General features: G+C 51.5%; 9 protein-coding genes across 9 annotated transcripts; 7 read left to right on the top strand and 2 right to left on the bottom strand.

The window, feature by feature from the left end:
* Positions 1-2,280: 2,280 nt before the first annotated feature.
* On the top strand, positions 2,281-4,229 carry N7539_008300 (uncharacterized protein; the record flags this gene model as incomplete). Its single annotated transcript, XM_056937900.1, has 10 exons — positions 2,281-2,450; positions 2,510-2,523; positions 2,579-2,651; positions 2,726-3,057; positions 3,111-3,254; positions 3,329-3,543; positions 3,620-3,817; positions 3,880-3,907; positions 3,972-4,087; positions 4,146-4,229. The coding sequence occupies 10 exons, from the start codon at positions 2,281-2,283 to the stop codon at positions 4,227-4,229; spliced, it is 1,374 nt and encodes a 457-aa protein (XP_056786992.1).
* Positions 4,230-5,244: 1,015 nt separating this feature from the next.
* N7539_008299 (putative C6 transcription factor) lies at positions 5,245-6,708 on the top strand (the record flags this gene model as incomplete). The annotated part of the gene is made up of 1 exon (XM_056937899.1): positions 5,245-6,708. One exon carries the CDS (start codon positions 5,245-5,247, stop codon positions 6,706-6,708), a length of 1,464 nt encoding a protein of 487 aa, XP_056786991.1.
* A 590-nt stretch (positions 6,709-7,298) lies between these two features.
* N7539_008298 (uncharacterized protein) lies at positions 7,299-7,514 on the top strand (the record flags this gene model as incomplete). Its single annotated transcript, XM_056937898.1, has 1 exon — positions 7,299-7,514. One exon carries the CDS (start codon positions 7,299-7,301, stop codon positions 7,512-7,514), a length of 216 nt encoding a protein of 71 aa, XP_056786990.1.
* Positions 7,515-8,173: 659 nt separating this feature from the next.
* Positions 8,174-10,129, top strand: N7539_008297 (sugar porter family MFS transporter; the record flags this gene model as incomplete). Its single annotated transcript, XM_056937897.1, has 5 exons — positions 8,174-8,292; positions 8,378-9,243; positions 9,305-9,420; positions 9,484-9,628; positions 9,690-10,129. 5 exons carry the CDS (start codon positions 8,174-8,176, stop codon positions 10,127-10,129), a joined length of 1,686 nt encoding a protein of 561 aa, XP_056786989.1.
* Positions 10,130-10,836: 707 nt separating this feature from the next.
* N7539_008296 (Zn(II)2Cys6 transcription factor domain-containing protein) lies at positions 10,837-12,700 on the top strand (the record flags this gene model as incomplete). Its single annotated transcript, XM_056937896.1, has 2 exons — positions 10,837-11,052; positions 11,132-12,700. The coding sequence occupies 2 exons, from the start codon at positions 10,837-10,839 to the stop codon at positions 12,698-12,700; spliced, it is 1,785 nt and encodes a 594-aa protein (XP_056786988.1).
* A 90-nt stretch (positions 12,701-12,790) lies between these two features.
* N7539_008295 (ribokinase) lies at positions 12,791-13,855 on the bottom strand (the record flags this gene model as incomplete). Its single annotated transcript, XM_056937895.1, has 1 exon — positions 12,791-13,855. The coding sequence occupies one exon, from the start codon at positions 13,853-13,855 to the stop codon at positions 12,791-12,793; it is 1,065 nt and encodes a 354-aa protein (XP_056786987.1).
* Positions 13,856-17,896: 4,041 nt separating this feature from the next.
* Positions 17,897-18,235, bottom strand: N7539_008294 (uncharacterized protein; the record flags this gene model as incomplete). Its single annotated transcript, XM_056937894.1, has 1 exon — positions 17,897-18,235. One exon carries the CDS (start codon positions 18,233-18,235, stop codon positions 17,897-17,899), a length of 339 nt encoding a protein of 112 aa, XP_056786986.1.
* Positions 18,236-18,436: 201 nt separating this feature from the next.
* N7539_008293 (uncharacterized protein) lies at positions 18,437-18,694 on the top strand (the record flags this gene model as incomplete). Its single annotated transcript, XM_056937893.1, has 2 exons — positions 18,437-18,454; positions 18,506-18,694. 2 exons carry the CDS (start codon positions 18,437-18,439, stop codon positions 18,692-18,694), a joined length of 207 nt encoding a protein of 68 aa, XP_056786985.1.
* Positions 18,695-20,361: 1,667 nt separating this feature from the next.
* Positions 20,362-22,646, top strand: chs3 (putative chitin synthase activator (Chs3); the record flags this gene model as incomplete). Its single annotated transcript, XM_056937892.1, has 3 exons — positions 20,362-22,216; positions 22,289-22,510; positions 22,612-22,646. 3 exons carry the CDS (start codon positions 20,362-20,364, stop codon positions 22,644-22,646), a joined length of 2,112 nt encoding a protein of 703 aa, XP_056786984.1.
* Between the last annotated feature and the right edge of the window lie 656 nt (positions 22,647-23,302).

The following is a 23,302-nucleotide window of genomic DNA, read 5'->3' as shown; positions in this document are numbered from 1 at the left end:
GCCCATGTGGGGTTGGACTGCGAGCGAGCGAGCACTGGCTGACGAATTTATTGCTGCTACCTGGATCATCTGCGCCGAAAAAACGGCTTCAGAATCCAGTAGCTACCCTCCCGAGTATTGCTGTTGACTCAACATGAACCTCCGAGGTAGTTCGTTCCACACCCGCATTTGTATCTGGACCAAACGCGATCCGTAGTATCTTCGGTTGTGATCTACCCAATTCGGGCCTATAGAACCGATTCTTCTCGTGGATAATCTCCATCTGTGGTCGGAAGTCTACCTGGTGGGACTTATCCTTGATCCATCATGTGATGGAATGGAGCTACAGCAGATGCAGCTGCACTATGTGTGAGGGGGACGAGTGTGAAACCGACTAGCGAGGAGATATTCTATCTAGGCTATGGACTGCGGTGAGACGGAAGTGTCACATGCCATACTAACATCATGTACCTCTGAAGTTGATGGCTGTAGCATTCATAGTTTTGCCAGCACTTTTGAAGTTTAATGATCCCTAGCTAGGCCCTATATATCAGAATTGAGGTCTAGCTTATCCTCAATATCAAAGTAGCTGTCTTTGTACCAAGGATTACGTTAATAGTAGAGGGATGCAGGTCTCTCTCCCCCGCAACGTCGGAACTCCAACTGTTGCCACTCCTGTACGTAAGGTGCTCCCGATAACTACCTAGTAGCTAGCTATTAGTCACCTCGGCACAACAGCCCTGAGCCTAAGCTTAACGTTACTGCTATCTCGGCTGAGGATTTGAGCAACTCCGAGCGGATAAAGTTAACGACAACAGAGGGATTAGAGACTGTTCGTATGGCAAGTAATACTGCCGTCCTACCGCAGTCCATAGCCTAGATAGAGTATCTCCTCGCTAGTCAGTTTCATACTCATCCCTCTCTCACATAGTGCGGCTGCATCTACTGTAGCTCCATTCCATCAGTGGCCAGCTTCCAATTGTTTGGTAAAATAAGAGAACGGGCTCTCTGGTGAAAAATGTTTCGCGGGAGAGGAGGGCGATGAGCGCGGCCTGTTCGCATGGATCCAATTTAAACCCTATTTCAATTGCTGACGCTAGCCAAAAAGGTAGTTCAGTCCAGCGGGAAATGGAACCTTCTTGGATTAAGGTTGTATCGGAATCATACTTTGAGTTCAATCGTCACTGTTCCTTAACCTTAGTTGGCAATGCTCCCAGAGCTACGATATCTGAACTTCTGAAGGGTTCTCAGTATCGTATTTTGTGTAAGAGCCGGTATTATTGTCTGAAACCCCCCCGGAAAACTGACAGTGTGTACTACGTAGGCATCGCTTTTAACTAGTCGTACTTCCAACTGATCACTTCACTCTCAGAACCCTAAATATATAGAACTACCTATCCAGCCTAGTCCCCTGGCTAAGCATAGGTAAACCTTTTTCACACCTAGTTCCGTGGTCTCGAACTAAGACGGTGTGACATGGAGTACGGCCCGGGTTCGATTTCCCCGGAGTCAAAGGACCTTGACGATGTGGGTCCTGAGACCATACGGAGAGCTCGTCATGAGTAAATCACTGGACGAGTGGACGCAGATTGATGGTGGTCTACAAGAACACGGAATTTCCATACAAACCTTTGCCATTCACCTAAATCGCATGCGTTCATGATGATATGGGGTCTCGATCTCGGCTGGTTCCACCCGAAGCGTTCTGCAGAGTTTTTCCGTTACATTTCTTCTGGGAGTACGGGGTTGTCCCGCATTTTCGAGGTTTTTGGGTTCCCCCCTTAGTCTCTGGTTTTACTGTCCCTTGCTTGAAGCAGCTTTCGATCCGGTGAAAGTTGTCCGCGGAAAAGCTTCTTTGTCACCTATCAGCATTGGTGGGTGAGTATCATCACGAAGGACTTTCCCTGTGGACTACATTTTTCTCGCGCGCCGATCTTTCTACCAATCGGATCCTCGGTATCTCTCGGCCTTTTCATCACGGCGCCACAATTAGTCACACGGTCAAACTGCGTGTGGCTTTCGGCTCTTTTGGCGATCGCTTTTGAAGCAACCCGGAGAAAGTCACGGAGAAGTCCCTTGACCCACTCAAACTTGCCCGTCGAATTTTTTCCTTGGCCGGGGTCGAAGTGGCCCTCAGTCAATCGTCCTTGACTGTTTTTCTTCTCTTGTCCACATAGTTTATTGGCTGGTCATAGACACTGGATCACTCGACATCTTTGTTGTGCCGGACTTACCTTTTCCACATATCTCTTTGAGGTGTTTCCAGGCAAAGTGAATCTGATTAGTCTACGACGGGACAAGATGACATTACTCAAGAGAAACGACGAAGAGTCATATGCGGGCGGTATGGCGGACCTCCCCGCCGACGATGATCTCAAGATGAAGGGTGAGAAGGCTCTATCTGCCAAGGATCTGGAGCCCTTTGGCAATGAGGAGACCGCGGAGGTCAAGTACCGTACCATGAAGTGGTGGTAAGTCATTCTTCACCCAGGGCGTTTACTGTTGAGGTCTACAGCTAATGATCAATCAGGCACTGTGGCATGCGTGCGTATTCCCTCTAAACGCGCCAACGCGGAGCTATGTACTGATTCTGATTTAGTCATGATTGCGGAAAATGTCTCCGTTGGAATCTTGTCTTTGCCCTCAGCGGTTGCCACACTGGGCATGGTGCCGTATGTATCCATTCCAGGTTCTCTATGAGTTTCTGTGAGGGACTGGGAAAGATGGCTGACCATGACGTGCTTAGTGCTTCCATCATGATCTTGTTCATATCTGCCCTGTCCTGGTATACTGGCTATGCCATTGGACAGTTCAAGCTCCGTCATCCTCACATCCACAGCATGGGTGATGCTGGAGAGTTGTTGATGGGTCGTGTGGGCCGAGAGGTGCTCGGTATTGGCCAACTTCTCTTGCTCATTTTCCTTATGGCCAGCAACATCTTGACCTTTAATATCTTGATGAACGTGCTCACTGATCACGGCGCCTGTACGTTGGTCTTTGGTGTCGTTGGTCTGGTGATCTGTTTCTTGGGTGCTTTGCCTCGCACCATGGAGAAGGTTTACTGGATGTCTGTTATTTGTGAGTATCTCTGACCGGAATGTAATTTATATCCTTTGCTGATTGATTATTAGCATTCGCGAGTGTCTTGGTGGCCACCATCATCACCATGATCACCGCTGGTGTTGAAGCCAAGGGCTCTGTGGTGAACGAAGTGACCACAAATGTCAGCTTCCGTGAGGGTTTCCTCGCTGTCACCAACATCATCTTCGCCTATCGTAAGTTGGAAAGCACTCTTTGTGTACACCATTCACGGAGGACTCGCCAAATACTGACTGGCGGCATTTGATAGTCGCCCACGTCGCCTACTTTGGGTTCATGTCCGAGACTGAGGACCCACGCACCTTTAACAAGTCCCTTGCAATGCTTCAGATTGTCGACACCGTGCTGTACCTGGTCAGCGCGTTGATCATCTACCACTACGTTGGTCCCAACGTCTCCTCCCCAGCTATCTCTTCACTGAGCCCTGTCATGAGCAAGGTCGCTTGGGGTATTGCCATTCCAACTGTGAGTTCACAAAGCACCTACCCCTCGGTGCCTGATCTCTTTCACTTCATCTTGAACTTCTCACTGACGAAAGCAGACTATTCTCTCGGGCGTTGTATTAGGTCATGTTGCCTGCAAGTACATTTACGTTCGCATGTTCCGTGGCTCCGACAAGATGCACAGTCGCAGCCTTCTCTCCGTTGGATCCTGGGTGGCAATTTGCATTGGCGTCTGGGTCGTTTCCTGGGTCGTTGCGGAGTCGATTCCCGTCTTCAATGATCTGCTCAGTTTGATTGTGAGTGACTTGCAAAGACTGGAGATTCTCGAAGAACATTGGCTGACAGATTTCAAATACAGAGTGCCCTCTTTGGCAGTTGGTTCAGCTGTAAGTACTATGATTTGTTCCCCATATCCCATGTATAGTGGTCGATCGCTAACAACCGTCTCAGTTGGCTTACCTGCTGTCTTCTGGCTCCACATGAACAAGGGCCAATACTTCCGCGATTGGAAGAAGGCTTCCCTGACGATTCTCAATATTTCTATTTTCCTCATCTCATGCGCTATGGTACGTGATGATCCTTACCTGAGATACAAGCTCATTGCCTCGACTAACAACTTATCAGTGTGGCCTTGGTCTCTTTGTCTCCGGCGTCGCTATCCATAATGACTCAAGCTCAAACAGCTGGTCCTGTTCGAATAGTGCTTGATCATTACACGGATGACCAGGGAAATGGAGACTTGTACTGCGAACTCTCGGCGTCTGATACGATGATACTTGATGAAACTTGACTTGTCCATTGTTGCGCGGACTGCATATAGACTTGGTATGGATTGCTGTATATAGAGCGATACAAATATAGAACATGATAGATTCGAAACGATCTGCAAGATGAACATCACTTATGAAAGATGAGGCTGAAAACCCTAATCTGAGTTGGACTCAATTGGAATTTTTTCTTTGCACATGCGAGGTCACTACGTTAGCATTACATGCAGATTCCTTCATTCGCCAATCTCGAACTGAAGCTTACCTTAGGTCATAGGTTCAGGTTGAGTCGGTTGGCTATTCCAATCTAAGCTCTCAGAAAGCCGCATGTTTTGGAGTTGAGAATCTCAAGCATGGGAACTGCCACCAATGTGCTGCAATGAACGAGCGGCTATGACACGGCGAAATGGGACCGTTACCGGATAACTGCGTCGCTAAAACGGGATTGAGCTGAATCCATACATGTAACAGGCTCGTCGGCTACCTGACCCTGCTCGAGTTGATCACAAGGCCCGACAAGGTTTTCAGAAGCCTTAGGCACCCAGAACGAAGATGCACGTAGCCGCGCTTAGGCTGACTCTTTTCGGTCAAGTGTCGACCCACAGAAGCACAGTACTGATAACCTCGAAGCCGGAGTGGAAGTCGGCTCTGCGTCTTTCCATCTGGACTCTGGGGGGTTCCATAGTCCGCATCAGCAGCAGTCTCCACTCTCCACACTTTCTTAGCGCTGTCTTGCCCGCTTGGTGAAGCCGAAGACTGCAGGTCTCAAGTCGAACGGCCTGGCACCACTTGTCATCCGCTGCCGCGTGAGGACTACTTGCCTTCCGACCGTGGCCAAAGCGAAGCCGATATAGATTAGTCTTTTGACAGTGGATTTCTGGAAAGCCTGCTCTCATTCCAAGTTTTTTTTCTCCGCATCTGCTGCTTCACTCACATGCCATCGTCGACTTTTCATCATGGAGGAACCCGTTGCGCCAGTTCTACCAAAGACGATAATCTCAGAACCCCTCAAACACAATTCGGCACCTATTTTCGAAGAAGAGGCGTTCTTGTCACCTGGCACATTCTCCAGCGCAGATGAATATGCCGCGAATCCAAGATTTCTTGAACTGCAAGAAGAGCTCCGCTGCGTGCTCTTTTCATCCGTCGCCAGTTTTGACCCAAGCGGTGAAACCTCGTCAGTGCCTTTTGAGCACCCAGATGGGCAAACCAAGTCCCGCCCGACACTAGATTTCACGAGAGTGTCAATTCCCAAAATCAGATTGATTTTTTACCTTAAGAACTGGATCACCGAGTGTGCACCCTACCTGGACAAATTCGATGAGCTGCGCCATTTCGGAGTACATATTCCGATCCTGGCGCAACGGTCACCCGCCTTGTTTTATGCCATTCTTGCCTTTTCAGCGCGACAGACAGAGCGCAAGGCGTGCCTGGATAAGGCATACGATAGTCTGGAGCTCTATCAGGAGTCAATTCGATTACTGACACCCTTGCTCCAAGCGAAAGATCCCGATGTTCTTGTCACGGTCTGCATCCTGGCGGTCATGGAGCTGATGTCCGTCAGTCCGCGCGACTGGAGGCGACATGTCGAAGGATGCGCAGCCTTGTTTGAATCGTTCAATGTGCATGGTCTGTCTGGTGGACACTTGTCCGCCACCTTCTGGACATATGCACGCATGGAGCTTTGCGGCGCCATCATATCGGGAGGATCCGAGTCTACTGTGCTGCCCTTGCAGAAATGGGTCCCTGCGGTTTCCGAGACCGCGACGCCCCGAGAAAGAGAGCTGATGATTCGAGACATGTTCTACCAAGATGGATGTGCGTCTCCAGACATGCATGCTAACTGGGCCGTGTATCTTTGTGCAAAGACATGCGATCTATCATGCCGACACACAAGATACATGGAACTGGGCGAGAGGATCGAAGACCCTCGCCCCTTTTCCGAGCAGTGGACTGCTCTATGGGAGGAACTGCAATTCTGGCTGGAGAACAGACCTGCCGCAATGTTGCCAATCAAAACAACCGGAATCGGCGGTGGTCAAATATTCCCCGAGATCCTCTTCGCTCACTGGGCTGCCATATCAGGCAACCAGCTCTACCATGCCGCTTGCATAATGATGCTGGACATGAAACCCCCCGGCAAGATGTTGCCTCTGGACAAGGCGCATTACTCTTCAATATGGCACGCGCGCCGGGTCTGTGGGATTTCGTTGACGAATCCTCACTCTGGGAACCTCATCAATGCCATTCAACCCTTGTACATTGCTGGCAAACTTCTCAGCCATTACAGTGAGCATGTGGAAGTGGCGAAGCTGTTCAAAATTGTCGAGGAGACGACTGGATGGGGTGCGCTCTGGAGGTTAAAGGATCTTGAGCGGGAATGGGGTTACGAGCCGGGGGAGATTTTGTCCGCGATTTGAGTTGCAGTGTCGTGATCTCGGAAATAGGAAAGACTTTTGATACCCAACTACTGAGCTATACATGTCTGAGATATGCCAGTGGCACCGAATGAATCTCATCGTGTGGAATCTCGTACTTGTTCTGTTTTTGACCTTACAGAGTCCAGCGCCGTAAGATAAGGCCATACACTTGGTATACCTTATCGCATCGACGTATAACTATTGTCTCCCATTAACCTTAGGTAAGTGAGTGACATTAGTGATTGTAGGGGTCTTTTCACTCCGGGGAACTGGAGGTATCGGTACTTGGCTCCGCATCAACATATCCATATCACCCAACAGGCAAGAAACAGCGCTCGACCCGGTCCATAAGATTGATCTCATGTCTTGGCCTATCCTTGTCCACCTGCGACTGCACGAGTAGGACAAATCGAAAACCTGCCACGTGATCAAAGACCTCCAGCTATCTTGAACTGGTCAATCGGCTTGAGTCGCAGCCCATCACATACCACCTGCGATCTCACAAAATACGAGCTCGTCCGAGAGAGCTACCTGGAACACACCACACTTTCCAACTCAGGTGGCGCGGAAGCTAAAAACTCAAGCTCATCATGCCTCAGCTTTGCGTGGAAGTTCCCCGCATCCTTCTTGAGCTTGAACAGCATCTCCAGCGCAGCAAACAGACATCGGTGCCTGTGTTTACCCAAAATGGGCGATCAGACGACAACTCCAGTTTGCACCTGGCAGCGACTAGCCCAGGACAAGGCGGTGGCGGGTACCCTTTCCGCAGTGCCATACTTGAATACATTTCATTGGACCCGTCTTAGAACTTGGTTCAAATCACGAGCGGAAAGAGACGATTGGGGAAATGGAGACAGAGTGAAGAGTTTGCAGTATGCACCCTGCAGTGTGGGGACTGGGGAAACAAGGAGACGAGCACTTCTGAAAGTGGAGGAGGGTCTGGCTGACCATGCCACAATTTGCGGGTGAGGACTTGCTCCTTTGGGGACGTTGCCAGCTGGGATTACCCAATCGACCCGCACTGGCTCCAAGTCCAGAATCCTGAATTTTGTGAGTGTCGGGACCGTGATGCCAATCTTCGCCCAAAGAGGCAGTCATAGCCTCCAGGGAGTTGCGATTCCGGCCTAGTGGCTGGCCTCCGCACTTTGATTTCTCTCCGCGTTTTCTCAATTTTTCCCTTTTCCGGGGCCATGCGAGGTTTTCTCGGGAGGCCGAGCCCGGGGTAAACGATAGCTTTAGCCTTTTTGGAAGGTGTTGGTCTACGTCTGCTGGATTGAGGGGGCAAAAAAAACATATAACATCCATGCCCTCCCCGCGCTGATCAGAGATTTTAGTAAAAGATCACATACGACGCAATTGCCTCCATCTATCTCTCTTTGTCGTTGAGGCAAGATCCATCTCGCCTGATCTCCCTTTTGTTGCGGAAGTATTCTCACTCGGGCCGAAAATTTTATCTGTCGCGCAAATGGCCGACCGCACTTCGACGGATGTGGAGGAAAGTCCGCGAGTCCAAATGGCGACCAAGTCCATGTGGCAATCGCTTTATGAAAATCCCAAAATTTTGCTGATTGCCTTCTTTGCGTCGTACGTGCATCTTTCCCCGCTGGCCCTGCGCCTCGTGTCGGCACGATCGCGGTAGATATCATTCGTTCGCTAACAGGGAATCTAGTCTCGGTGGTTTCGAATATGGCTATCAACAGGGTGTCCTTGGCCAAAGTTTGGTCATGACACGCTTCACTGAGAATTTCCCGTCTGTCGTAGCATCCACATCGGCTACCGGGTGGCTGACATCGATCCTGCAAGTCGGCGGTATTATCGGCTCCCTTTCGGCTGGTGTTCTGGGCGAAATCATCTCTCGAAAGTACACCATGTTTATCGCGTGTTGCTGGGTGACTCTCGGTTCATATCTGTACATCGGTGCCACCGCTGGCAATCCCGCCATGCTCTACGCCGGTCGCTTCTTCACTGGTCTCGGCGTGGGCTTGTTCAGTGGTGTGTCTGGTCTTTACAATGCTGAGATCTCACCTCCATCGATGCGTGGTCTCCTGGTCTCCTTCTACCAACTTGCAACTATTCTCGGCATTATGATCTCCTTCTGGGTCGGATACGGCAGCAACTACATCGGGGGCACTGGCGAGGGTCAATCTGACCTCGCTTGGCGTTTGCCTTCAATTATTCAGGGTATTCCTGCTGTCTGCCTGGCCTGCGGTATCTGGTTCATGCCCTTCTCTCCCCGATGGCTGGTCAAGCAGGGCCGTGATGAGGAAGCCCAGGCAACTCTCGCCTGGCTGCGCAAGCTCCCCATCGACGATGATTTCATCCAGATTGAGTATCTTGAGATCAAGGCTGAGTCCGTCTTCGAGGAGCGTGCGTTTGCCAAGGCTGCGCCTCACCTTGCCGAGCGCGAGCGTCAGAGCGTGTGGATGAACCAGATTGCGCAGTACGCCAACTGCGTTCGCTCCATGGACAACTTCAAGCGTGTCAGTATTGCTTGGCTCATCATGTTCTTCCAGCAGTGGAGTGGTATCGATGCGAGTGAGTTATACCCTTACGAAAGCTTGTTGCACGTTGGTCACCATGCTAACACACATTGCAGTTATCTACTATGCTTCCAACGTTTTCCAGTCCCTTGGTCTCACTGGTGGCACTATCGCCCTCCTGGCTACCGGTGTTACTGGCGTTGTCTTCTTGATCTCTACTATCCCGGCCATGGTAAGTGATTGATCTGCGCTTTCCAAACATTCCTTGATCCGGAACACTAACATCTATCTCCAGTTGATCATTGACAAGGTCGGTCGCAAGCCTATGCTCATCGTTGGCTCTATTGTCATGTTCTGCAGCATGGTGATTGTTGGAATCATCGTCGCCAAGTACCAGCACGACTGGCCTGGCCACGTGGCCGCTGGTTGGACTGCCGTTGGTAAGTACTCATCTCAGCACCGAACTTCAAAGGGGATGTACCTCTGACTAACGCTCTATAGCTCTCATTTGGCTCTACATTGCCGGATTCGGTGCCACCTGGGGTCCCTGCTCCTGGACGCTTGTTTCCGAGATCTTCCCTCTTTCCATTCGCGCCAAGGGTGTCTCCATCGGCGCCTCGAGCAACTGGATCAACAACTTCGCCATTGCCTTCTTCGTGCCTCCCATGCTCCAGTCCTGGCAGTGGGGCACCTACATCTTCTTCGCTGCTTTCCTCTTTGTCGGCATCTTCTGGGTTTGGTTCTTCCTCCCCGAGACCAAGAATGCCACGCTGGAAGAGATGGACCGCGTGTTTGGAAGCAAGAAGAACCAGGAAGATGCCGCCTTGCTGCGCGAGGCTCAGCGCGACGTTGGCCTGACTGCCTTTTTGGAGGGATTGGGCTCGCCAAATAATGCTGATCTGGAGAAGAAGCACGGCTCTGACTATGTCGAGTCTGTTTAAAATACGACCATCCCTAAGAGAGATGGTTCTGACGACTATTTAATATGTGATGAACTTGATTGATGATCTTTTGTCTTTCCGTTTTCAATAATGCGAGTTTTGTGATATATCAAGTTTGGTTGACGTCCAGTATGAATACTCTTCACAGTAACTTCCTCCGAGGAAATGCTTTCAGCTCTGATCGGTGTACTCGATAGTAAGGAAGTCATGTCCAAGGCGCCAAGAATCTGGAGCCTGTTATGCAGAGATCGATATTTGCCCAATATAAGAAGAATGTTGGTCGCATTCAAGGTCAAATCGAGCTCACGTGCGAACTAATTCCACATGCGCTCAAGAATGCACGTGGACGCAGGACGCAGAGGAGCATCACGTGTCTAAAGCAGCTGCCGCAGTAAGTAGACCCAAATTTAAGTCTCCGTCCGCACCAAGCGGATCATTCTACAGAATCATCCGCTCGTGGGCCATCGCACCGAATCGGCGTACCGACCTCCCAGCATGACCCACTCTCACCGTGGCAGGTTGGCCGTTGATTTGTTCCCCCGCTTGTGTTCGCCTTCCACATCTTCTCCGCAAGGGAAAAAAGTCCGCACAGTTCATCTCCGGGGAGAGGGCATGGAGCCTCCGATTCACCGATTTCGCTCATTGTCGTTTCCCCAGATTTTGTCAGTCTGGGGCCATGCACGCCAAGGTGTGCAGTGACAGATAGGATGCCCCGAAAACCAACTCCCCCGGGGAAGCAGAGGGTGCGGACAGGCTGTCTCACATGTCGGAAGCGACGACGCAAATGCGATGAGCAGAAGCCGCGCTGTGCTAATTGCGAGGTTAAGGGTTTTCCTTGCAAATACGGCAGGGATGTGGCATTTGTGCCACCCCGATCAACGACTGCAGGAGTCACTACGGGGCAGGTCTATGGGTCTATCACTGTAAGTGGCATGGTGTCTTTAAGTTTGACTGTCTAATGCTCCGCTGGTATGATGGATGTGCGCTGATTTGAGAATATAGTTTGTGGATGATTCTCCCTCGACAAACGCAGCAACGAAAGGGAGTACTCAGCAACATGACGGTGATCATTCAAGGCGGCAGTCTCTTGCCTCGACTGCAGAGCCTGTCATCGGACATGTCGAAGGCACTAGGACTGCCGCGCATGCGGCCACCCAGCGGCATGTGCCCGAGACTCGCACAATGCTGAATCTTCATGACATGCTCACGCCCGATGTGCCTCTTGAGCCGCATCGAAGTGTAACAAATCATCAATCTGCGCCGCCCACAGAATCGCCGTCTTCGCATGGCAACCGCGGCTCACTTGGTCATGCTTCCCAAATGCCTCTGAGGGCACCATTGACACAGAGAGCCACAACCTTATCTGTCACCAATCATGAAACAGACCTGCTGCGACACTTTCGATATCAAATCTGTCCTTGGCTCGACGTCGGTGACCCCGAGGGCGCTCTGGGAATCCAGGCTTTGCTACTGTCTCGTACAAATCGCCCTCTACAAGCGGCGGTCCTCGCCCTGTCATCGAATCAGCGTGTCCTCACTGCAATGCCAACGCAAATTGAAGACCACGACAATTCCGTGCGATTTCGGTCCGAGGCTGAAGAAACGCTTGCCTTTGAGCCAGAGTTGGCCAGGTCGGCTGGACGGACTTTGTTACTTTTTCAGGACCTTCTTCAGTATGGCATACAGCAATGGAGAGATCTACTCGCAGCCCAATTCGAGAATTTCAGTTTCTCGTTGCATCCTATTGTTATGCAAGACGAGCTGGGCGAAGCAATCTTTTGGTTCCAATTCCGCCTTGACCTGGCAGTCTCAGTATTGACTGCAAAGAGGCCACTCATGCAGTTCCGCTCATACATCAATCGGGATGGGTCCCCGATCCAAACACCACAGCATGCCATTCAATCACCCTCCATCAGCCAAGTTTACAAGCACTCCTTATCTCTCCTCGGACATTGCCTCTCTCTCATCTACGGCGGTCCAGACCCCTCGCACCCTCAAAGTGCCGCTCCCTCTGAGCTCTATGCATTCTCCTCATTACCGCAGTCTCGCTTCCTGTCTCAATGGACCTTCCTCTGGTCCGATTGTCAGAGATGGTATAATGAGCGACCCGTGGATGCACAGCAAATAGTCGATGTGCGAGGTGGTGAGGCTGACAAGATCGATCCCAGCCGCGATTCCGCATTGCCAATCTTGATCTATACGACACCTTTGGCGCTGGTCGCTAATGTCGTCTACCATATTACCTCATTACTTCTTTTGGGATACAAGCCTCGGCTTCTGAAGGCCCTGCCGGGGCCGCGATGCTTTACGTCGCATATCTGGCACGCTCAGTCTATTGCTGGCATCGCTGTCAGCAACGAGTCCTCAGAGCAATGGGACCCAATCCTCATTGCGAGTCTTTTGCTTGTGGCTCGAGATATGACCCATCAATCACAACAAGAAGTGTTGATGGAAACATTTCGTCGAATCACCGCAAGTACGGGAATAAACTTGAACCACGAGATTGAAGCACTCCAGGCAGGCTGGAAAATCGCGCGATTTGATGAGGATACGGATGAGATGGACGGCTAAGGGGTTTGGTTCATGAGGTACGGCGCTTTTTCTTTTGTCACAAGTCATACACTATCCTATAACATCCTGTTGTTCTTCCGTCCTGTAAATCTATTTTACTTCATATGCAAATGGAATGCTCTGCATGGCCCCCGCCGCAGCAACACATTTGGCGGCCGCTGCGTTAGCCTGTCTCACGGCATTTTCAATCTCATCATCGAACTTCTCCAGCGGCTCGCCCTTTGCAAGGAAACGGGCTAGGGCCGTTGAAAAGTATCCAACAAAGGTATCTCCCGCTGCCGTCGTATCCACGACCTTGGCAACTCGTACTCCGGCCACGGCGCCGGTGCGACCATTCCGGGTGGAGAAATAGACACCCTTGGCGCCCAACGTGATAATCACAACTTGCACATTGGCAGTATCATGGAAATGAGGGGCAAGCTGCTCAGGCTGCAAGTCATCCAATCCTGACGACTGCGTCGAATCCGAAATCGGAAGGCCCGCGATAGATCTCGACATCTGAACAGCTTCGGTCTCATTCATGATGAGCACAGAAGTATTCTTCAACGCAGCCAGAGAAATACCCTCCGGATAGACCGGTGCAGGGTTGAAAACCACATGCACACGCTCCCGATTCCCATCCGCCCCATTATAATGTTCCAGCAGTTCCAGAGTCGTCTTGCGCGGAATCTCGCCCTGCAGTACCACAACCCCAGCCTTGATCTCCTGCTGTTGCACGGTCCGCACAATCGCCGATGTATCCTTCATTAGACCAGCGTGATTCGCACCCGGCACGACCAGAATGCGGTTCTCGCCGCCGGCCGCTTCTTCAACGATGATCGTCGCCGACCCAGTCTGCGCAGTTTCGGACTGCTCGATGGTCGCTGTGCTCACGCCGGATTTCTCCAGCGCGGGCTTGAGCAGAGTCGCGTAGTAGGGATCGTTCGCTCCGACGGCGCCGATCATACTGACGGCTACATCTTGGGTAGTGGGGGACGTGAAGGAGGCGCGACCGCAGGCGGTGGCTTGGTTGCCGCCTTTACCTCCTGCTGTGACGGTGAGGGAGGTTGCTGTGAGGGTTTCGCCGGCGCCGGGACAACGGGGGGTGGACGTGACGAAGTCGATGTTCAGGGATCCAATGACGGCGATGTGTGATTGGGTGGCTGAGGAGGCCATTGTGAGTGCGTCTAAGGGCTGCGGATACCAACTATCAATGTCGTGGTTTATGGCGGTGGAAAGTCTTGGTGCTCTAGTCGCAAGGACAATGTTTTCGCTCGTGCGCGCGTACTCCGGAGATTATGAGTAAATTGACGATGGCGGGTCGAAGGCGCAGATAAGAAGGCAATTAATTTAGATCGGGTGAAAAGCCGGGTATAATTGTTTTTTTTTGTGAAGCGATTCAGCTTCGAGGAATCTGTCCAAGTATTATATCGGGTCGCTCGACAGAGTCGACACAAGCTGGAGCCGCGTATCCCTACCTTTCTGGTTCGAGCACCTCTCGGTCAATAGCATTTAGTCGTGCAGCTCCGACTCGTGCATGAAACGATGATTGACCGAGAGCCTGCCCCGCGATCGGTCTCGAAACGGCAGCTGTAGGCTACGAGCAACCCAAACAAGGTTAGCGTAAGATGCATCACGTGGCTCGTGCAGTCACCGCCCACTCCAAGTCTTCTCGGTTTCCCGATCGGGTTGTTCTAGTCGGGTTATCGGCTGACGCAGTAGACAACTGGCAGACCCAAAATCGGGTCGCTCTCTTGTCATTTGTCATCATGCACTTTGGGACGAAATCAGAAGAGCCACGTGCTTGTTTGTAGACTCACCATCGTGGGATTGCAGACTTGATACGCGGTGGAATCCCTTAGCGTTGTCACCGAGGGACTTCATCCTCAATAGGCTCTAGCCGCGGACGGTCATATTCCTAGAGAGCCTGTTTATGGACGGGTTGATCTCTTCGTGAATGAAGGGTGTGAGCTAGGGCTATGTATATTGGCATGCTTGATGACATTTCCTCTCTCTCTCTCTCTCTCTGCACAATTTCAGTCTGAATGAAAGTCCATGCATTTTCCATCTCGTTCTCGAGTTCTCTTGTCAAGGCCTTGGCCACGGCATCCCTCAGTCCTGGTTCTGCGATTCTTCCATATGGCGAGGGACCCAAAGATCTTCTTCTCCACTGCTAAGGATCTTGGGGTCAGGTAGTCTTCCAGTATTGGGTAACAGGTAGATGTCTGTGCCATTCAATCGGATCAACGACAAATAGGTCAACATCAAGATCATTGATATTCATGACTATTTTCACCTTGTACGCTCCTCAGACGCCATCATTCATACCATGCAAATATTGTTACGAATATCCTTTGCGAGCAATCGGCATCAATATCCCCATCGATACGTTTGTTGATACCCTTGAATAAGGTCGTTGATGATCTACAGCTACAGAGGTAGATGCAGCCATGGAACCTGAGAGAGAGATGAGTATGGTATTTCCTGGCTAGGAGAGATTATAGCTAGGCTACGTCAACTTGCGGTGAGACGGCAGTATCACCTGCCTTACGAACTACCTCACAGGACATGTTTGGACGACGTGAAAATGTCTCCTCGAATAATAATGTGTATTCCTGGACGATTTTGACCTGGAGATCGTCGATACGGTGTATCATCGTCTCCTGAAAGGGCTGCCAAATGTGGATAAGAGAGGTGATGCACATTCTAGAACTCCTTTCGGCCCGCAATATCTTGCATTTACACACTTGTTCTTGCGTCTACAACGTGACAGTGCACTGGTACAAGTATCACCTCAATGGGTGTAAGGTGAAGACGCCGCATCCTTCTTCCAACACACCCCTTACATCATGAATGATCTATATATCTTTGCATGCTTGATTCAGCTCATCCAAACGCTAGATAATCAGCAGGTTTGTTTACATCCTGGACTCGCCTTCGAAAAAACTGTATTGTAAATGCAGAGTTAGAGACGAGCTGAAGATGAGCTGACTAGAAATGAGCTTCTCTAGGTACCAAAGATCCTGCTGAGTGGGCATTCCGACTGGTGGTATAAAGTGGGTTTATATAACATTTGGTACCTTGTTTCCACTACAGTTCCCTTGGCCACAGGATTTCAAATGGAAGTCCGGCATATTTCGCGGCCCCTTGCAGGACCAATTCCAAGTATATTCATGATGCATCTGTTTGTGATAAGCACACCAGCGTTATTACATGAGGGCTTTTCGCTAACAACTATGACAGAAACTTCGACCTTGATAAGAAGCATGGTTGAACACTGAATCTGCTCGCCATCCTCCATAACTACGTTTTTCGACCTCGATGGACCGTTCATGGAGTCATTTGCGTGAATTTCCGTCCATCAGTCTGGTTTTAGGGCGATAGTATACTCACCGCCAGTCAAGAGGATCTCATGTTGTGCTATACCGCGGGCGGTCGGGCTCGATCTTGATATTGTGAGAACCTGCATAACGTAAGGGTCCGGATATATGCCATATAAGCTTTTCTAGAAGAAGCGTTAGGTAGTGGTCACCTTGATGAAACTCCAGGCCCACTTTACTGTTGAGCCTAGTGGCGGAATGACAGATTGTGAATTTGTTCCAAATACAATCCGAATCCTTTCAGTATACAGACTTGCGGCCGGATCGAGAGGACGGACACCTTGTAAGCACAAAGATTCTTACCACTGCCATCTAACAATCGGACCAGTGATGGTCAGGATCTCGGAATAACTTTGGATGTTGGACTCTGCCCGTCTATCCTGTCCAGGAGGGTGGTGCATTGAAGGTCGTAGCAAGCGATAGATTCCAACCCCACCTAGACCGAAGCATTTGCTGGTCTGGGCTTCGGCAATGATGGCGTCGGTACGGATCACCGGTTGAAGTCTCGAGCTCGTATCTGTGCAGACTGCAGGGTGGCCATGCACAGACCTGGACTGGACCTCGACCTGGATCTGTCGGAGAAGCCTCACATGTTCGTGCATGTGCTCTATCGGATGGGTGCCTGTTTTCCAGCCGCATCTTGGAAGTTGACAAGGACAGGTGTGTCCAGTCTGTTTGAGAGGAGTGTCTGTTATTTCATTCGAAGTGTCAAATCCCGAAATCATCGCTGGGCCGGGGCATGGTGGGTTGAGGAAGGGTCGCTGTAGGGTGCAGCGCTCGGATACATTTGCTGGAGTATGAATTCTATACAGGGCACTGAAGATCAACCATCAGGACCCTGATTATCAGTGGAAGATTGCAGGTGAATTGGACCTACTGACCTAGTTAGTACCTACTTACTACCTAATACCTACCCTCACATACAACGATGTGACCGTAATGAAGCGATTGACCGTAGGAGGCGTCTCTTCCACTACAGTGTTTCATAATGTTGAGTGTACTAAATGAGACTCCAGTGACAAACACCGACATGAGGCCTCTGGTCCCTCTACATCGCGACCATCATCACTGATCCCGAGCCGAGTCGCGACCGGGGGATGGAATTAAGGTTATGTGAGCGTATCCAGACAGTGACACAGGTCAATCCCACACGGTGCGCGTGCGCATTGCGCAATCAATCATTTTGAGAAAAAAGAAAACAATAAGCAACTTGAAAAACCTCGATGAGGCGACGGCCAAGAAATCAAGACCCATGATGTATGCGACATCGACATTTGGCAGTTGTGTAGACTGTAGACTATAGAATATCGAGACATGGTCGCGGCTGTCCAATTGATGGTCCCTTTCCTTGTTTATAATTGTAAAGTCCTTCCAATCCAGGATCTTACACCGAGAACCACAAACAAAACCACCGATCGTGGAGAAAGAACGGGCCATCGGGACATGGTACAATGGAGGTTCAACGTCTCCAAAACCACCAACCATAGGTCCATGGAGCCAAGTCTTGCTCGGCCTCTAATGTGCAGAACATGACTTTCTGCCAAGTAACGATGCCCAACAATACGAGACTGTTGCCTCCGATGCTGGGTTTCATGCTAAGCCGTCTATGCAATATGCATCGAGGCATCAGACTCTCTGACATGGAAAGAACATGGATCTTTCCTCCACGGGCGTTCATTTTATGATCAAAAGCTGTTGCGGCTACGCTGCTGGAGCCCATCCGAGTCCTCCGCGAGTCCGCGTGCTTTAAACAGTGGAAACCGGCGGTCGCTGTGGGGTCTGTCTCGATGAGATCTTTTCTCATCTCAATTCTTTTTTTTTTTTTCTCAATCCACGGTCACTTTCCATCCAGGTGCCCACTGGACCCAAGCCACGCGCCGGTCGTCATTACCAGACGGGGTTGGACGGTCCTTGACCAGCGGAAGCCGATCAGGTTGGCGCCCTGATCGCGTCCTATTCTCCATGATGGGACTTCCGTGATGATCTCAAGATTGGACTCTCCGTTGACAAGGCGAATGACCTGACGGTTGCGTTGCTCTGCCGGCTCAACCCTCCGAGACAGGAGTGAGACCTCGCTGAGCTTAGTGTGTTTAGCGTCGACCGACACCGAGTAAGCTCGAGTTGAATCGACGCTGGCGAGAGGGTCCTCACACCGGCTCTCACGGTAGATTCTCATAGGTTCGATGGAGGGGAGGGGGGCCCTCCATTACCATTCACTTGCGCGGAGAGACGAACGACTGAATGTTAGTATTAGTAGTAGCACTAGCTTCGCATGTGCGCCTCCAGTGCTCCACAGTCCATCCTGAACCGCCGCATGACGGCCGAGCTTTGGTCTCTTCCTTTCTTTCCCCCCACTCTGCCACACAGCCTCTCAGTCATGGTCGCTCAGATTGTGGTGAGACACTGGGGGAGTATGACGATGAGTTCTTGAGTCATGTCAGATCAGGTCCAGCAGCTGTCAAGGCAGTTGAGCAAAAGATTCTTGCCTGCGATCAAAGAAGATACTTTGGCGGTCATCACTCAGGCAGATGCGCTCATTGTAGCCGAGTCGCAACTCGGAGTCATGCAAAAGATGGATCCAATCATCCGATCGCCCCCTGAATTCTATGCTGCCGGCGCGGACCATGTCAGGTGAACCCCAGACTTTTCAACAAGCCACCGGCCCCCTTATAGGAAGACAAGGCTACAACACGACTCACTACTGTACTGAGTAGTAGTGAGTACTCAATTACTGGTGCACTGTGCAATTTGCGCGGGTTGAGAGACACCGTAAACCCCTCTTAGATCCAAGCTTTCCAAACAGCAAGTGGACTCGAGATGAGAATGAAACGAGGTCAGCCGTCGAATGTGCCAAGTGCCTCATGTTGAATGTTGAATGTGCAGTAAGAAAGATCAAAGAACATCTCGGTGGATCGGGAGAAAACGATCGAGGTCTGCGGAGCCGATCCCCATATACCCTGCAGGACATCCACGCATCACCCGTATCTAGAGACTTGGCAAAGCACCGAATAAGGAAGACTCAACACCGCCAGACCCAAAAAACACACCCATGCAGGAGAATGGCGGCTCGCGAGCATGGCAGACTCGGTGCAGGACGGAGGTCGCCCTGCCTGACCTCGTTAGTGTGGAGGGATATATGGCTTTGCCGTTGTTTACTCCGGGGAAGTTGCACTCCGGACTTGACTGGCAGCCCGGCGCTCTTTGTATCGGGCGGTAGAGGGCAACCAGCCTGCAGCATGACCGCCACTGCTATTCACAAGGTATGACAACCCTAAGGCTGCCCGTGGCTGGAGTCCGACTCACTGAATCTTCACAGTACAGACCGAATCCTGTACGTACTACGTACAGTCATGAGGAGCCTGGGAGCGTGTGCATAACTTGAGATATCCTCGTTCCAAAGACATGTCCTGTCGCCTCGTAGCACAAGCGCGTGGCTCACCGGTGGAATAGAAATACATGCATGCTGGTCCTAAATTTATTATTGGGCCCACTTTCTGAATCAGAAAAGGGATCTCCAACATGCAAAATGGGGACCGTCAGACTCAGACTCAGACCAGTGCACCCGTCAGACCGAAAGGGTGTCCACTCTCTGTGATGTCCGTCTCCACCGGCAACACTTTCTCCCCCTCACCCCCCCTTCGCTTCACGGCCTCCATCGTGCCCCGACAGCTTGGAGTTTCACTCGTTTTTTTTTCCCTCTCCTTTCCTGTCACCGCTGTGCCAGCAAAGCAGACCGCATTCCACAAAATTCTCATCTCGGCTTACGTTGCCAAAAGTTGTTCGATTGTGGTGGTGGAGGCCTTCCCTTGTCCGACCCTAGGTACCACGGCGGCATCTCTGCGCGCTGATTCACCTCGGTCGTGATCTGAACGAATCATTCATCAGCGGCTGGGCCGATCCGATCCTCCCTCGAACATCACTGAATCAGCCTCCTCCGATGAGCCGACTGTGAAGTTTCATAGCCAAGTATTGCCCGGCAGTGTCACGAGGTCGGAGAGCGACAAAGACACCGTTGACGGCGTGGTCTGCACACACAACCCTTAACTAAGCTATCTGGACTGCGGTCCCCACTGTGTCGATTCGCAACCCTTCGTCACGGCCTGCCTTGACTTGCATCTCGCAATCACTATTCCGGGCGTCAGACACTGGACGTCTGTCCTGACAGTCAATTCGAGTCCGGCGCATCGCGTGATTGCCGGAGCGCGTCAGTGACATCAAATCTGCTGAGCGACCAGAGCAGAAAAGATCAAGGACATACCGGACACGCCTTTCCGAATAGCCGCACTCGCTTCTGTCGCAAACATGGCCTCTCCAGTGACTGCGGAACATCCTCCGATCCCCTCTCCCCCACCGGCGTATTTGCGGTCAACGCCGCCCTTTCCCTCCGCCTCGCCCGGGGCGACTCCCCGCACGATCCCTTCGCATCTCTCACCTACTCCATTCACTCGCAAACCTCTTGCAGTGGGCACTCAAAACTCAGAGTCAGCAGCCCGGATTCAAGCCTCGCCGTCCTCGCCAGTGCGCATCGACCGTGCTTACAAGAATATCCCTCAAGCGTCTTCGGTTCAGGTCGAGGACTTTCACAATGTGCCTGCTCCCTCGCAACTTCAGATGCCGCAACTGGCCAACCTTTCGATCAACGATGGTCCGAGTCAATCGTCTCAGCAGGTGGAACGACGAGAATCGGTTCAAGTCCCGCAGTTGACATCACCGCACTCGCACTCTCACACTCCCGGCAGCAGTGGTTCATGGTCCATGGTCGACGAGCAGGTCAACTCCGTTGGCCAAGGGGACGACAAGCGCAAGGTCGCACATGAGAATGAACGAGCGAGTCCTACCGACTCATCCCACGGAAGCATAGAGAGCGGTCCGCAAAGTCCAGAGGATTATCAGCCTCTGGCTTATCATCATCAACGGCAGAAGCAACAGCAGAATCCACCCAATGTGCGGCATTCCACCATGGGAATTAATCTTGGGGACCAGAATGCCGGATCCTCTAATAACCTGGCGGTTCACGGGACCCGAAATGCACAGCGTCAGTCCCAATACTCCACGACTTCCGAATCGGGAGTCGGGCAGCATCGCCGCAATCTCTCCGCATCACCATATCTGCAACCCCGATCCACATCACGAAACTCTCCAGCGTCAGCCGATACCCGACCCCTATCCGTACTAGACCTTCTTCACAGCTCTTATCCTCAACCAGGCCCTAGCGCGGCGCACCTCGATCACTCCCACCTGCAATCATCGGTGGGGAACCACGCCTCTCTGCTGAGTCATGAGAAGACCTTCGATATGTACCTGGCCAATGTCAAGAAAACGGACGTACCGGCCGTCCAGTACGAATTCGCGGTGTTCATGATCAATGCGATGCGCGAGATGCCCAACGTCGACCTGGAGGATTCCAACGCCATCACCCGCCAGCGGTTGCTTCGCGAGTCCAAGACCATCCTGCAGCGTCTAGCGGACCGCAGCTACCCATTTGCGCAATACTACCTTGCCGATGGCTATGCGTCGGGCTTGTTCAGTAAAGGCAAGGAAGACTATGAGCGCGCGTTCCCCAACTTCCTGGCAGCGAGCAAGCATGGCCACGTGGAGGCATGCTATCGTACGGCTCTCTGCTACGAGTTTGGTTGGGGTGTGCGTGTGGATGGCGGTCGTGCCGTGCAGTTCTATCGTCAAGCGGCGTCGAAGAATCACCCCGGGGCAATGCTGCGTATGGCCAAAGCCTGCTTGAACGGGGACATGGGTCTGGGCAAACGATATCGTGACGGCCTGACGTGGCTGAAGCGAGCGACAGAGTCATCAGATGAGCAGTACAACTCGGCCCCTTATGAGCTTGGACTGATGCACGAGCACGGCGATGGAAATGACGTCTTCAAAGATGAGTCATACGCTGCGCAGCTCTTCACCAAATCCGCGGAGCTGGGTCACGTCGAAGCTGCGTACCGCATGGGTGATGCTTACGAGCATGGGAAACTCAACTGTCCGCGAGATCCTGCTCTTAGTATCCACTTCTACACCACTGCTGCGCAAAGCGGACACCATGCCCTGGCCATGATGGCGTTGTGTGCATGGTATCTCGTGGGGGCTGAGCCGATCCTTGAAAAGGATGAAAATGAAGCGTATGAATGGGCCACGCGAGCCGCTGCCCTTGGTAAGATGAACTCGGCTTGCGAAGGACCGATATGAGAAAATTCTGGGGCTAACATCATTTGCATCACAACAGGCCTCGTCAAAGCGCAGTATGCCGTGGGCTACTTTACCGAAATGGGCATCGGTTGCCGACGTGATCCGCTTGAAGCTAACGTCTGGTACGTCCGAGCCGCGGAGCAAGGCGATGAGCGCGCAAAGCAACGGATTGCTGCGATTCGGGCAGCTGCGGACGGTGCGAATCCCGCGACGGCTGCTCGAGGCGGCGGCAAATCACGGGGAGGTGGTAGTGGTCATGGTGAGTTGATTGAGACTGAGATCGATTTCCACGTTTCTGCACTTGGTTCGTGGTGCAAACCATCCTGACCTCGAGGCTAACACGTTGTTTTGTTGGAACAGATAAAACCAAACAGAAGCGCTTTGTCATCTTCTAATCTCCCGGTGTCAGCTCGTTCGCGTCTCTTCCCTCACTGGTGTCTATTTTGGCGATTTGTGCTTATTGTCCCTGAAAAAATTACCCCCTTGGCCAATGTCGGAATAATGCTTATTAGCTGGTGATGATATCCAGCCCATTATATTAATCGATCTGTCCTAAGTATGCACGACGGCACCGAATCCACAGGTCCAAATGTTGTTGACTGCATTTTGCGCCTTGCGTTTCGTTTTCTTTTCTATCCTCTACTTTCCGCTGTTTTCCGGCCTAATTTCTGAAGAAAGCTTCTTTAGGCATGGACGACATTCTTTCTCAGTTGCGTCACTGACTGTGCGCTGCAATCATCATGTGCTGTTCCTACCTCCGATTTTGACATCCTTGAGTTGGCACGAAGAATTTGGGATTCGCGGCTCTGTTCCTCTGGGCGTGAAGCATTCTATAATGACTGACTATCTAATCCGGGCTTCTTAATGTTTCACATGCGTGTTTATTCGCATCCTAAGGATATCGAGTCTAGAGTCTATGTGGTCTTGCGAACCATCATTTCGTATTTGGTCGGAGAACAAGTGAAAGAACTCTTCAAATGGAGACTCAAGAGAGAGATTTTTGTATTCATGTCTGTAGTCACCATTCGTATTACCAGGTCTATTTGTTTTT

This window comes from Penicillium diatomitis (assembly GCF_028827545.1).
Source record: "Penicillium diatomitis strain IBT 30728 chromosome Unknown utg000012l_segment0_segment0, whole genome shotgun sequence".
Lineage (NCBI taxonomy): Eukaryota > Fungi > Ascomycota > Eurotiomycetes > Eurotiales > Aspergillaceae > Penicillium > Penicillium diatomitis.
Note: the sequence above shows the minus strand (reverse complement) of the source record. Positions and strands in the feature narration are given on the sequence as shown.